We start from the raw sequence: 15,273 nt of genomic DNA on the forward strand, positions 1-15,273 counted from the left end.
GATTTCTAGGACTATGTGGGTATGGCCGGACTTACGTTCCTGACTATGTGCAATTGACCCTCCCTCTCAGAGAAATGGTAACAGAGGTGGGTCACAGAGCATTAAAAGATGAACTAAAATGGACAGTGCAAGAAATCGAGTGTTCCAGGCGTAAAGACAGCACTGAGTGCTGCCACACACCTGGCGAGCCCGAACTACAACATAGATTTTAATCTAGACGTAGCAGAGACCGATGGAACAGTGAATGCAGTACTATACCAAAAAGAGAGAGGAAGAGAGACGGGTGCTGTCTTATTACAGCTGCAAACTAGACTCAGTGGAAAGTGGGAAACCCACGTGCGTCAAATTTCTGGGCTGCAATTGCAAAAGCAATCGAAAAAACGGCACATATAGTACTATGTCACCCATTGGTAGTCCACACCGATCACAGTGTAACCGCACTACTGGCGTCAATGTGTTCAGCTTCTCGGCAACCAATGCAAATAAAATTGAGGACGCACTGAAAAGAGCCAATGTAGTGTTTAAAGCCCCAAAGAGCAATTACGCAAATATGGCTAAAGGGATAAATGGGGGAAATTGCAAGCAACATGACTGTGTAGCCCGAGTGAAAAAAGACAGCAAATTGAGGGATGGGTTGTTTTCTGAACCATAGAGACACCAGATTGGCGAATTGTTCACTGATGGGAGCTCATATAAGGAGAAAACGGAAACAGGCAGGATACGCGGTAATAGAGTGGAAAAAAGGGGAAGCCAGAAACCTTGAAAGCGGAAGAAATACCCCAACCAGCGTCAGCTCAGTCAGCGAAAATAATAGCCATCACAGAGGCCCTTAAAATGAGCAAGACAAGCGAGTAAACATATACACAGGACTCAGCGTATGGTTTCAGCGCTGTGCATTTTGATGGACCTCGAGTGGTTGAGGAGGAAATTTTTAACAGCAGCAGGGACTCCTGTAAAAATGTAAAAACTCCTGAAAGAACTGATAGCGGCAGTACAAGTACCCCGAGAGGTTGCAGTGGTAAAAGTAGCTGGTCACACCAAAGGGACAGATAAGGAAGCAAGGGGAAATGCTGCAGCAGACAAGGCGGCGAACCAGCATCGGGATACGAGGAAGCAGGGCAATTTGTGACCCTTCGATCCGGAAAAATAGCACAAGAACAGAATAAGGGAACAGGTGAGACAACAGAAAAAAACAAGCGAGCTCTCTCAGACTGAGGAGGCTGAGGCCACTCCACTGTCAGAGATACACTGAGCCTTAAGCTACTAGAAATAGTGGAAATACAGGAAGCATCTAGTCCTCAAGAAGTAAGAGATTGGATAACTTATGGGCAATAAGACAGACGCACAAGCAAAACGGAAAGGTACATCACATATGGAGGTCGATAGGGGACAAGTAGTGGCTCCTCGAACCTTACTACCTGTGATTTTCAAAGAGACCCACGGAAGCACTCATGTGTCAGTGGCAAAAAATGTACAAACAAATAAGGCGACAGTGGTGGTGTCCAAAACTCAGAGAACACATTGAAAATTACCGAAGCGAATGCACCACGTTGTAACAAAATGAATACAAAACGAACACTGCCCCACCCACTGCTAAAGTTTCCTGTTCCCTCTGCACCGTGGAGTGAAATCTGCATTGACTATACAGACATGGGGTTAGGCTGGCGGACAAAGGAGGGTTATCGCTACCTACTCGTGGCTGTAGACAGATACAGCAGATGGATAGAAGCAATACCAACGAAAAAAGAAGATGCAGAGTCTGTAGTGAAATGGCTAACAAAAGATTTGATACCTAGGTATGGGGTGCCAGCAAAAATCTGCTCCGACAATGGGAGCCATTTAAAAAATGAACACCTTCGACGGTAGAACGAACCATGGGGATTGAGCACCGGTTGGGAGTGTATACCACCCAGAGAGTCAAGGCATAGTGGAGAGGGCTAATCGAACCATAAAAAAACAAACTGGCAAAAGCATTGGCAGGCACACAGATGAAATGGACAGAGGCATTACCTCTAGTCCTACTGTCAATGAGGCAGGAAACGGCAACAGAAACCAACCTCTCCCCTCATGAGATACTGACGGGGAGGGCCATGCCTGGTCCTAGAGAGGACCTAGATGGGTAGATCAGAATGAGCCAGGAGACACAGAACTGTCCGAATATATGAAGTATTGGGGCAGATGATTGACTTGATATCCCAGCAGGTACAGATTGGAGGAGAGGAGGAAGACCAAGGCTGTTTGAGACCACTTCCAGTGACCGTAGGAGACCAGGTCTACATCAAGGTAAAGGGTCGACCACACTGGTCGGAGCCAAAGTGGACTGGTCCACACAAGGTAACAGTGGTCTTGGACAGATCAGTGAAAGTGGACAAAGAAGGAGACAGTAACTGGCATCATTTTTCCCATTGTGCATTGGTAAAAACTGGAAAGAATGGGAACTGTTTCTGATAGTCATGATATCTCTGTACATGACTAACGTGGCACCACAGCCTCCAGACCTGTTGCCAGGGATGGAGTACAGGCCAGGGGTGACAGGAAGTGGGAGTCTGGACCCCTGTGGTGCAAAAGTAATTTTTGAAACGTTGTCAAGACAAAAGGAAAATGTGTTTCAATTCGACTTATGCGATGTAATAGACTGCGAGGGAGATGGGAAGGCATGGAAGGGATATGATGTGTATGCCTGTGTGTTTACTTATGGGTATCCAAGGACGACATCGGGGAATTGGTGTTATTCGTGGACTCAGTATATTTTCTGGTGGACTGGTGCAAGCCCCCTAAAGTCAATTGCCCCTAGAAAATACACGGACCAATGGTATTTCAAACAAAAGATCTTGTTAAAAAGAGGTAGTTTAGCAGTACACCTTTCAGGAGGAGTAAATCCCCTGATTATGACTATGGAGGCAGGACTGAAAAACCCCTGGAACATGGAGGGGTGGCATGCTAAGACATGCACAGGAGGGACAGGCAGGGCCCATGGAGTAGGAGACATATTGTACTTTGGAGTAGGAGTGGATGTAAGAGGGAAAGACCCAAAAGGCTTAATACGCATAAATTATGTAAATCAACCCGAAGATGTAGTGAATAAACCCACCTCAGCCCCGGCTGTAGTGCAAAAACTAGATGCAGACAAAATCACCTACCAGCAGACACTGGCAGTAGAAACTGGGTTCAAAGATAGTAACTCCTGGATAGATAGAATGGTGCAGATAATCCACCAAGTTCAGACTGGAGACTGTCTTATCTGTGCAAAAGCCAGACCAGCTCTCATCATGGGACCAACAGCTTTTGAGAATGGGAAGATAGACGGGGAATCAGGAAAAGGTGTTGCATGCCTGATAGAATTAATGTCAGCAGAGAATCCAAACGCTACATGCAAACCATGGGAAACTATTTTCCCAATGGCCCCACCAAATGTAGGTCCACCTATATTCAAAATAGGTGACCTGGGGAATCTGACATGTTTTAGAAACAAAAACCCAGCAAACCAGGTATATTTGACAGGGGAAATCCCAATACGAGGCCCAGGAACCCCATGTGGAAATATAATGGATGTAACTAACACTCCAGTCGCTAGCAAATTGACCATCACCAGAGCGGATGTGTGGTGGTATTGTGGGGGGAAAAGACTGTATAATTACCTTCCTGTCAATTGGAGGGGAATGTGTGTTTTGGTATCTTTGAACTCTCCCATCTACATAGCATCCGCTGGTGAAATGTGGAAACAAAACTCATCAGGCTTAAGGAGGAGACGGAGTACATTGATGGAGAAAGAAGGGGAGAGAAACAGAGATGGGGTATGGATTGATGCAATTGGGCAAGCCAGAAACAAACCAGATGAATTCAAATTGGCAGATGAAGTGGCAGCAGGATGGGAATCATTTCCCCTATTTTCAGCAATATTTCCCATAACAGTGAATAAAAATGTAAACAGGATTAACCTAGTGCATTACAATGTACAGAGATTGGCCAACCTAACCAGAGATGCCATAGACGCAATCCACGAACAACTTTCTCAGACCTCGCTTATGGCATTGCAGAATCGCATTGCCGTAGACATGCTGCTAGCTGAGAAAGGGGGGGTATGTGTAATGTTTGGAGATACCTGTTGTACTGCCATTGCTAACAATACTGCACCCGATGGGAAACTAACCGGGAGTCTGAGTAAATTGAAGGCCCTAGCTAACGAAATGAAAGAACAGTCTGGAATAAAAAATCCTCTGGTAGATTGGTTAAATGAGAAGTTTGGAAGATGGGGAGCGTTCTTGGGACAAGTATTTTTAGGAGTAGCAGTAGGGGGTGCCATACTGACCACCTGTGGATGTTGTTGCATTCCATGTATGAGAACTCTAGCTACTCGCACCATAGAAAGAGCAATTAATGGAAAAGATGAGATCCCAGACGCACCACCTAAGTACCAGGCAGCACAAATGGAGACTCTCCCATTCGGAGCGGTAGGTAGAGTAGGGAACACATGGGAGGCGACACTGTTTATTTCCCCAACAGAAAAGGAGGATGGAGATGGACAAGGGGAGACAGATGAACCCACGGAGAGTAAGGATGACACTAAGATGACTGGGGATGACATGGTATGGATAAAACCTGAAGGCCCGTACACACCTGATTGCCCAATAGGCAACCCCTACTGTAAGTATGGATATGGCAGGGGAGCCGGCTGGATGTGCTGGGAATGGGCAGAAATTCACAACAAAGAGATGGCCAAATTGCAGAGGTTAGCGGTGTTAGTAAATGAGGATTGGGCAATTTGCAGACCTGATGATGATGATGATGATAATGATGATGATGGGGATGGGATACCTCTTGGCCTTATGACACCGGGGAGAGCAGCTGTGGTGGCTCAAATGTTGAGTCACCACAAAAAGACATTGAATGAATTGTTTAACCAAGGAGGGGAAGATGTGGTTGATGAGAATCTGTTTCAGGAAGGAGTGTGGTGGAAGAGTGGTGATCCGAGGGAGGTGATTTGCGACCAGTGTTTGGACGCTCAAGCAGATTGGTTCGACTACTTGGAAGATGAATACTGGAGAGAACCCCAAGAGGCAGAAAGAGAGAGTAGACAGCAGGAAAGTCAGTTGTGAGAGTAGGGGGGTGAAGAAGAAAAAAAAAAAAATGAATGATGATTTTTTGCTGAAATGTGCATGCTCATAATGCTATTGTGCCAGGATTTTAGTATAAAATGGTGTACTATTGCATTTTGTATTTTTTAGTTTTACAAAAAGTTGATTATAGTATAAAAAATGTAACCTAATAGTTAATTTTAGTATAAGACTAACCGTTTGAAGTACTTACTATTATAGCTTACTTTTATTAGTTTAGACACTGTTTAGGCACTGAAAGGTTTCGCTCTGAGGGTGACCTCTAAGAGAAAAGCACTGGCAGTCTCACCAAGCCATGGGGGGCGGATGACCTGAGAGGGGGGCAGGCATCCCGGTGACAGAGTAGAGCCTGGAGGTGTAATATTGCTTATGCTGTGCTAGAATGCTAAAGGAGGGTGATTGATAGAATTGTGTAAAGTAAAACGAAAACCCATCCTGAACATGTAACCTGGCTTCTTAGTGGCTTATGCTTGGAGAAATTGTTGACCTCATAAATGAGGTCAAAGGAGGGAAATGTAAGATACATTTGAATTATCAAATTTATCTAATCATATCACATTTAACCAAATGTATCAATGAAGTATAATCACAATAAAAGGGCAGTCTGCCAACAAGTCAGAAAAACAGCAAGTAACATCTGCAGGGGAAATGTAAAGAGTCAGACAGGAGAAAGCAAGTTAAAACAAAGGCCCGGAAGAGGAGAGAAGCATATAAATCTTAGGTGGTCAAGGCTGGGGCACAGACAAAAATGTCCAGACATACATGTCAGCAGATTAAAAGCAGAAGTTAATCATGTGTTATAACAAAGTGCCGAGTGGAAGACAGTGTATGTGGGAGGTGCAGGGGGCCAGAAGCGACATCACAGAATTAGGCCTTAAAAGTGGGAGCATCCTCTGTTTAGACTCTAGAATTCACATTCTCCGGCTTGCTTGACTGTACTTGACTGTCTGTTGGGCAAGTTGTATTGTGTCGTTACCTACCAGTAAAACTCAACCTTGTTACAACAAATTGCTTCATATGGTGGTTCCTCTCCGAAACAACACGCAGTGTATTTTTTCCTAACAATGGTAACCCTGGTTAACTACATAATTTCATCATGATAGTAACCTTAATTAACCACATAATTCCACCATTATAGTACCCTTGGTTAGTTGTGTCTGCTGTGGTCATTAACCTCCACATTAACCTGCTGTGAGGAACAGACACACACTCTGCTACATGCCTCCACAGGTGCACAGACACAGACACAGACACAGACACACACACACACACACACACACACACACACACACAGGTCACTGTCCGAGGTGCATTTGAGCATACACACTGTCTGCCTGCTGTGGGTCAGTGTGGTGTGTGGACTCTCACTTCCCCGTACTCAACCGACTCCTCTGGCCTGTGACTCTCAGTTGGGCCCCGTCGCTTACTGAAGGCAGACACCTCAGCATACTCCAACTCATACGCCTCAGCTGGGGAGAGTGGGAGAGGGAGAGGGAGGGAGGGAAGGAGGGAAGGAGGGAGAGAGAAAGAGATTGCTGTATGTGAATTACAGACAATGATGGACCATGACAGTAATTGTTTATAAAATGACTGAATTAGGTGCAGGTTTATACAAGTGAACTATCATGCAGTCATAATACCTCACAGCATTAGATAATATTAGTTACTCTTGTTCCTGTATGATGGAAGGGATTCTGCCATGATGAATGTGCAAATATCATGATAACATATTTATTAAGTATTGTTCATCCCTGCGTAGAGCCATGATAACATATTTACTTAAACAGGCTCAGACCACAAATGAAGGCTACAGATTAAATAATAACGGAATATGCTGACCACAAAGCGCATCTGTGTGATGACACGTTTGTGTAGACAGTAGCTAGTTTAATTTGACAATCAAACGTTACATTTCATTTAATTCCAGAAAAGAATGGATCTTATCGGTTGTTTGTGAATACGGGCTACTTATCCCAAAAACTGAACACTCACTTAAGTCATGATACTGACACTAACGTATCAGAACTGAGACCTGCTTCTGGACACAAAAAAGAGCTCACAGCGTTTGTGTGTTAGTCTTTGTTGCAGTATCTAACCTCCCTTTCTCCAAGTTTGACCAGCCGCCACTTATCTAGTTAGTCTACACACCATGGGCTTCTGTCCTTTACAGGGGCTAACCAGTCTAACATGTTCTCACTCTGCTGATACTTTGACATTACTGAACCAGTTACAATGCTCCTCATGGCAATGGTCTGTTCTGTATTTTATATAGCTCAGTAGCTTTCTTCTCTGTAAGTCCTCCCTTCCTAACTGGCACCTTGACTAGCGCTTAACTTGCACTTCAGCAGTTACATTTCTGCACTTCTTTTTCCTTTCTAGGTCGTTTTTCTAATTCTTATGTAAAGTAGTATTTATTGTTACACCATGTTTTTTATTGCTCTTCTCCCTTGTACGTCGCTTTGGACAAAAGCGTCTGCTAAATGACTAAATGTAAATGTAAATGCAAGTCAAGTGAGACACCAGATGATTTCAATACACTTAAATTCTGATTATTATACTACATTATATTATACACATGTCTGTAAGTATATGTGTGTCTTTGTGTGTATGTGTTTGTGTAAGTGTGTGTGTGTGAATAAAGTCCCTCTTTCAGAGACTCACCTGCTGGTGGCTTCCTGCTGTTATGCCTGCTGCTCCTATTTGCCATGGCAACGCCAGAATACACCACATCCTCTGTTTCCACTCTTGTACCTGATGACCATACAGACACAAAGCAGATGTAGTTATGAAGCAGGTGCAGGGGGTGTGTGTGTGCTGATATGTGTGATCTGACCTTGAATGTCTGATATTTGTCTTCTGCCGTTGCTACCAGTGGTCACCTGGGCGTACACCAAATCGTCAGGCTCTTTCTTTTCACTCACTGCAAACACAAATACAGGTAAAACCTTCAGGCTTTCATTGGGAATTTCACTTGACAATGTGTGTGTGTGTGTATGTGTGTGTGTGTGTGTGTGTGTGTGTGTGTGTGCGCCCATGTGTGTGTGTGTGTGTGTGTGCATGTGTGTGTGTGTGTGCATGTGTGTGTGTGCATGATATATGTTAATTTGTGTGTGTCTGCATGCAGAAAGAGTGGTGGCACACAGGCTTTCTAACCTGGAGTGTGTGTATTCCTCTTTTTCATTCTGATGTAGAACGTCCCCACAGCGACACACAGACACACAGTCAGGGATAATAACACACAAATAACTATTACTGAAAGAGAGAAACACACACACACACACACACACACACACACACACACACACACAACATACACTATTATAAGAAGACTCACCTACTGTATGATGTGTTATTAACTACCTCCAGTGAACATAAAGATATTGATCATGACGGTAACAGCACACTCAGATCACTGACTTACCCGTCACTGAGGGACCTGGGTGGGTAGAGGGAAGAGTCGTGTTAGTCTGGTTAGTTGGTTTGACAGACACAGTGGAGGTACCTGAAACACGTTATATGTTAAACATGTTATAACAGATGCAGTGGAGGAGGCTCTATGTGACTGGAATACATCCTCCATCAGAGGGCATAAACATATCATAAACATGTTATAACAGATGGCAACACTGTCATAAGCCTTTGTAACACATGGTAGAGGATAGATGATCCAGTGATATTTACAGTTTATTAGTATATAATCCAGTGCCATGCTAGCATCATCATAACTGTTATGACTGCGTGTCAAATGTTGTGATTTAACCTCCTCTGGTCAACCCTGCAAACTCAGATACTGCTGAACACCCCGTGTCTGTATTCTTTACTCTCATAACTCATCATTGTTATTATTATGGCATACGGCAATTTGCCGGCTTTGCTTCCCCCCCCCTCCACCCCCCACACATGCTTTAAATGTTCTTTTGACTTTCTAACGATTTGTTTCAAATGTCTTCTTTTTTGTGGAGTTATACTTGAGCTTATAACCCCCCAACATCACCTCCAAAGCCATGTACCGTACAGCTATGCACTGATAAAACAGTTTCCAAAGTCATCATAGCCTGAGAAATTGGTTGACTAAAGTGTTATCATCTGTGAAAATATAAACCTATAAACTAAACCTCACAGTGGTTCAGTGTTTAGGTTCAGTGTGACAAGGAGGAAGGTTACTTAACTTCTTAAAGGTTCAGAGATGAGTTGAAGTGATTTACCTTGAAGGATCAGCTGAACTGTGTGATCTCCCACACTCCTCCCTGTTGACTCCTCATAGATCTCCACTCTGTATGTTCCTGCGTCTCTCTTCTCTGCAGGGTTAATAATCAAGGTCCCGTTATCACGAACAAACTGCCACCTCTGGAGGTATGATGGGTTGTTGAACTCGTTAAAGAACACTGTCTTGGAGGATTTGGATGTAAAAACATTCTTATCTCCACTGAATAACTTCAGTTCGTGTCCTGTGGCGTCCCTAATCAGCTGTAGGTACACAGGTAGTCCTAGGGTGCCGTTACATACAGCATCCTGAGTAACATCACAGATGGAGTCCACACCTGCATTAAGAAAGATTTGTTCTCATCATTTGAACACATCTATATGAGTCCAGACCTGAACAAACAGAAAACCTGCATTTACTGACAATAAACAGTTGAGAACATACCTTTCCACAACCTTGTTGAAAATACCATGCTCAGATCTTGGCCAAAATCCTCCTCAAAAACACACAAAACAGAACAGCCTATCCTAACCCTGGCCAGAACAGTGAGATTCAGATCCCTCCATCTTAAACTCAGTTTGCTCAATCTTCACCTTGAGCATTGCTTCAGAGTTACACAGAGAAGACTCAGCGATGACCTGTGTCTCCACAGTGTCCAGTTACCACAGGCAAGCCCCAAACCCCACTCTGCTTCCCCAAGAGAGACTGCATCGGACCAACTGCAGCTGAGGTCCCACTCGGCCAAACCCAGTCTCCTGTTGTTGAAGTTGTTACTTCAAGCCATGTCCACCCTCTCTACAGGTAGCAAATGGCAACCCCCGGAACTACCTCTAGTAGTTAGACTACTATGGTGTAAAGGAAAAGACAGAGGTAGGCTATGCTCAAAATAGCTGTGTTTCCACTACCAGGCCAATTCCAGGCCAGCTAGTGCGTGCCAAGGCCAGTTGCGTATCCATTGTCACTTCCGGGGCTTGATCATGCCTTCTCTGGGCTTCATTAGGGCTTATGGCCCGCCGATTACCCCTGGGCCACTGATTACCCTTGGGCCACGCGTGTGTGTGTGTGTGTGTGCGTGCGTACAACCGATGACTGGACACTACTGCAAGTCATGGACATGCCCCAGAGCCAACGGCCCTAACCACCGTTGCCATACAAAAACACCAAAGAAAAACAAACAATGATCAGCACATCTAATTGAGGATATGCTGCTAATGGTGCGTTCCAGTTGTCCTCGGAAGTCCATTTCCCAGTTCCAAATCGGTTGTTTCAACAGGAACACACACTGAAGTCAGAATTCCAACTCAGACAAACCTCACTAACCCCGACTTCAGAATCCAAGATGGCTGCCACCGCACATCAACTTTATTAGCACTTCTGTCTTATTTGTGTCTCATTAAATCAGTCGTACTCACAGAACTGTCCAACTTCTATCTGTGGACTGTTGCTATGGTGTTTGTATGTGCAAAATACCACATAATGCATTGCCATCAACTGGTATGGCTAACATCTGGTAACGATTGGTATTTATTTATTTTTTTCGACTTGTTACTGTAACACGGTCAACTTGGGTGTGATGTCCTTTGGGGAAACTCCACCGTGGTACTTACCAATTTGTTTCAGCGACCTCATCACAAGCTGTGGGCCAAAATCCCTGATATGCTCAAAAATGCCAATTAAAACCAAATCCATAAGTGATATAGCCATTCAAGCGCACACTACAAAACAATCAGTCGCTTACCTCTCAAATGAGGCACTACAAAACAGGACCAAAACTTCAGAGCCACGTCATTACAGAACAAATGTGCATCCACACCTAAACTCTAAACGTAAGCCTTCAATACGCGCTACCCAAACTAAAGTTACACTGAGCTGCAAACTATTGAATTAAAGAACGAGCCCCCATATTTTTTAATGACCGGCTTGTAGGCCATAACAAAAAAAGGAGGACAGCAGTGAATTTGAGGCAAAAGCATTCAATGGAATAAATAGAAAATGTACTGAAAAAATGATGTGGATGAATCAGTCAGTATTGTCAGCCAGTGCTTGGATGTAATCTGCAGTGTGATGTAATGTAGCGTGCATGAACAAAAGTTAAAGTCTCAACTAAATCATAACCTCAAACACAACCCCTTCCACAGGTGTAGATGATCAAACACAACCCCACCCACAGGTGTAGATGATCAAACTGACGACACTGACTCGTACTGATGACTGATGACTGAGCTTCCCAGCCACACCCACCAGCTGGCACTGGCAGACTGCCGTGTGTGTGTGTGTGTGTGTGTGTGTGTGTGTGTGTGTGTGTGTGTGTGTGCGCGTGTGTGTGTGCGTGTGTGTGTGTGGTTATGTGTGTGCATCTGTGCGTGTCAGTTTGGTAAGACTGAAGAAACTGAAACAGCTGGGTTAAGCAACGCATGACATGATAATGCAATGCCTCTCCTGGTTGACTGTTGCGTCAGTTCTGGACATGGTCGACTGTCTATTGTATTAAAACAGGGGAGGTTGACTGTCTATTGAATTAACACAGCGGATGTTGACTGGCTGAGTCTAACAGTTATGCTGACTGCTTTGTCTGAAAAATGAACCTAAGGAAGCATCATCTAAAAGAGAATGGATAAATACAAATATGAAAGCATAAATATTGATAATAGAACATGCAGAATAAACCGACCAACACAATATAAACAAAACAAAAGAACAACAAATTAATAAGTGAACTTGAGTAAGCCCGAGACTGACTAAAACCACAAATAAAAGCCTGAGCTCAGACTGAACTAAGTGCCGCTAAAAGGAATACATGACCAAGTTAAAATCGGGTGCTCCATCACAACGTGCCCACTCACAGCAAACTCACAGCACGTTGAAAGCATGTGTTTGGCTGCAACAACACAAATGTCCCTCCTGATCTCGCTCCCTGCGACTTCTTCCTCTTTTCCATAATGAAATTCAAGCTGAAGGGTTGCCGTTTTGACTGGGTGGAGGATATCCAGCACGAATTGCAGATAGTGAAGGGGATGGCAGCCACATTTAAATTAGGAATATTTAAAAAAAATGTATAGGCACAGTCCCAGAATGTTTTGATCATACCCTGTAAATTGTCATCCAAACATCAGCGTAGCAGTGATAGGAGATCCCATGCTTTCTGAATAACTGGCCGAGAGGCAATACATAAAGTGAGAACAGAATGGGAGCCAAGCATTGGACCTGGCGGGAGACCAAACGAGAGGTGTGCAACATTAGAAAATATGCCATTCCTATTGGTCATAAATGTCCTATTAGATAAATAAATAAGAGGATTTTATATGAGACACTAGGTCTGTGATTAAGTCATATGAGACACTAGGTCTGTGATTATGTCGATGAATAAGTCAGTGCCACCAAAATGCAAGTCCACTGACTGACTGCAGCTCCACTGACTGGAGGCACCAGGTGATTTATTGTAAACATACTGTGGCAGGATGCAGAAACCCACTTGAGAGACTGGGCAGTAGTAACAAATACAACCTCTTGAGAGACAATGGACAGTCTTGCATGCCACACCTGAGAACCAGTTAATGTTATGTCTATGACCATCATGATTGGATATCACCTTCATTCAGAAAAGAAATGTGCCTTTGGATAAAGCACAGAGTAAGGTAGATAGAACAGTAATCAGCATTCTTTTGGCTCCACCAAACCATTCCCTAATCCTGTTTTGTGGAGAAAATGTACATCGACCCAAATTACCTCATACAGTACGTTCAGTAAGTTCAAAATCCCCCTCATTATTATGAATAAGATCCCTGTGGATGATTTTACGTAAGGAGAATGTTGTGTTCTATGAAGCCCGATGGTGAAAATATGACTGGACACATTTTGTTGTCTGATACACTTTGCTATTTGACTTTCCTCATGCTGGCCTGGCTCATCCACTCTGTCTTGGTGGCCTATGAGGTTTTACACTCAATCTTTGCCTTTTAGCATATGGAATCAATCTGTCACATAAAAAAATCAATGTTTCTACAGCTTCTACAACATATCCATCCGAACAAATATAATAACACGTCTACATATCCATCCAAACAAATATGTTATGTCAGTCTGTGTCCCATGACATTTATGGCTATACTGATCAGTCTCTGATCCTACACACACACACACACACACACACACACACACACACACACACACACACACACTCATCCTGCAGATATGTATACTGTGAAATATTGGTATTTTTCATATATTTTCTAGGGAGTTGCAAATCACGAATTCTTCCCCCACAAGAATGTATCAAATTCACGCCACCTTCATTAACACACAAACTGTTAGCAAGACCCTCCCTGTCTGACATTCACACCTTTCACATCTATGTAGACCGCATACCCTTCGTTTTCCTTACAAGCCCCCACCTTACACCTTGAACTAGACCCCCAGACACACCCATTCCCTATCACGCTATGACCAAACTAGAACCCTCCTGATGACCAAACAAGGTCTTACCTATCTCCATCTATGCATACACATTCACACCTATCCCGTTAGGACCTACCGTCCACACTCTTTCCCCCCACGGATGAGTGACACACTTACATCAAATATACCGACATCAAAGACCTCCACACATTAATTAAAACACTACAATGTGACACATTTTGTTTCCCCTCAGCCAAGTTATTCTTTCCTGCCAAAAGGTCCAGAGTAGCCCAAAACTTATATCCCCCAAAAGCGTTAATGTGTTAATATGTGAATTCTGTAGCCCTATAATAGTTATGGAATTCTGTTACCATTTGGAGAAGAGTATTTTCAGTAATCAGTACCTGTACGATCTGAGCTTAGAGATTTCGAGAACATCACACTGTTGAGACATCGTTGTGTGCCAAGCTCTGCTAAACATCACACTGTTGAGACATCGTTGTGTGCCAAGCTCTGCTAAACATCACACTGTTGAGACATCGTTGTGTGCCAAGCTCTGCTAAACATCACACTGTTGAGACATCGTTGTGTGCCAAGCTTTGCTAAACATCACACTGTTGAGACATCGTTGTGTGCCAAGCTCTGCTAAACATCACACTGTTGAGACATCGTTGTGTGCCAAGCTTTGCTAAACTTTGTCATTTGGAATAAACAGATCTCTTTGCCAGCTGACTTCCCAAGTCTTTTGCTCCATTTATGATCAAGAGGTACAGCTTTGGCGTTCGCCAAACATACACACACTCATCCTGCACACACACACACACACACAAACACACACACACACACACACACACACACACTTCACACAAGTCTTTTGCTCGCTCCATTTATGATGAAGAGGTACAGCTTTGGCGTTTCATCAGGGATTCGCCAGAAACGACGACTTTCAACACACACACTCATCCAGCAGTCAAACATACACACACTCATCCTGCACACACACACACACACACAAACACACACACACACACACACACACACACACTTCACACAAGTCTTTTGCTCGCTCCATTTATGATCAAGAGGTACAGCTTTGGCGTTTCATCAGGGATTCGCCAGAAACGACGACTTTCAACACACACACACTCATCCAGCAGTCAAACATACACACACTCATCCTGCACACACACACACACACACAAACACACACACACACACACACACACACTTACCATGAGAAAATGCAGCCATCAGCACCACAAATCCCAAAAAAGTTATCATCCTGGTCTGAAAAACAGCATTCTGATGCGGGTACAGTGTTGTAACTGGCTAGAGAGGAACTTCTTCGCCGCCTGACTAATGAAGACGTGTGAAGCCATCCAGACTCTGCCTGTTTATAGAGATGAAAAAGAGGAACCATAATACACGTCTCAGCAAACACTCTCACACACACACACACACACACACACACACACACACACACACACACTCACACACACACACACACACACACATTAATACACACTGTCACTCGCTCACTCATTCCAACAAGGTCATATG

The 15,273-nt window shown here is 43.8% G+C and overlaps 1 protein-coding gene across 3 annotated transcripts; it reads right to left on the reverse strand.

The window, feature by feature from the left end:
* Nucleotides 1-4,976: 4,976 nt before the first annotated feature.
* On the reverse strand, nt 4,977-15,170 carry LOC116219803. 3 transcript variants are annotated; one of them, XM_031563745.2, is made up of 7 exons: nt 14,946-15,165; nt 9,320-9,655; nt 8,536-8,616; nt 8,268-8,366; nt 7,948-8,034; nt 7,776-7,865; nt 4,977-6,583 (listed from the first exon to the last, which is right to left on the reverse strand). In XM_031563745.2, the coding sequence occupies exons 1-7, from the start codon at nt 14,992-14,994 to the stop codon at nt 6,459-6,461; spliced, it is 867 nt and encodes a 288-aa protein (XP_031419605.1). In that variant the 5' UTR covers nt 14,995-15,165; the 3' UTR covers nt 4,977-6,458. The 3 variants fall into 3 exon arrangements, with proteins under 3 accessions (XP_031419605.1, XP_031419606.1, XP_031419607.1); XM_031563746.2 differs by having other exon boundaries at nt 8,536-8,550; nt 14,946-15,164; XM_031563747.2 differs by lacking the exon at nt 7,948-8,034 and having other exon boundaries at nt 14,946-15,170.
* Nucleotides 15,171-15,273: the final 103 nt, after the last annotated feature.

The sequence above is a fragment of the Clupea harengus genome, chromosome 26 (assembly GCF_900700415.2).
Source record: "Clupea harengus chromosome 26, Ch_v2.0.2, whole genome shotgun sequence".
In the NCBI taxonomy this organism is placed as follows: domain Eukaryota; kingdom Metazoa; phylum Chordata; class Actinopteri; order Clupeiformes; family Clupeidae; genus Clupea; species Clupea harengus.

Bases quoted from the DNA above. Each gene is read 5' to 3' on its own strand.
- LOC116219803 (XM_031563745.2), bottom strand. From the start codon at position 14,994: ATGATAACTTTTTTGGGATTTGTGGTGCTGATGGCTGCATTTTCTCAT. The intron at 9,656-14,945 runs GTAAGTGTGTGT...TTCTTAATGCAG, and splicing joins GATGGCTGCATTTTCTCATG to GTGTGGACTCCATCTGTGAT. The intron at 8,035-8,267 runs GTTAGAAAGCCT...TTGTGTTTGCAG, and splicing joins GAGGAATACACACACTCCAG to TGAGTGAAAAGAAAGAGCCT.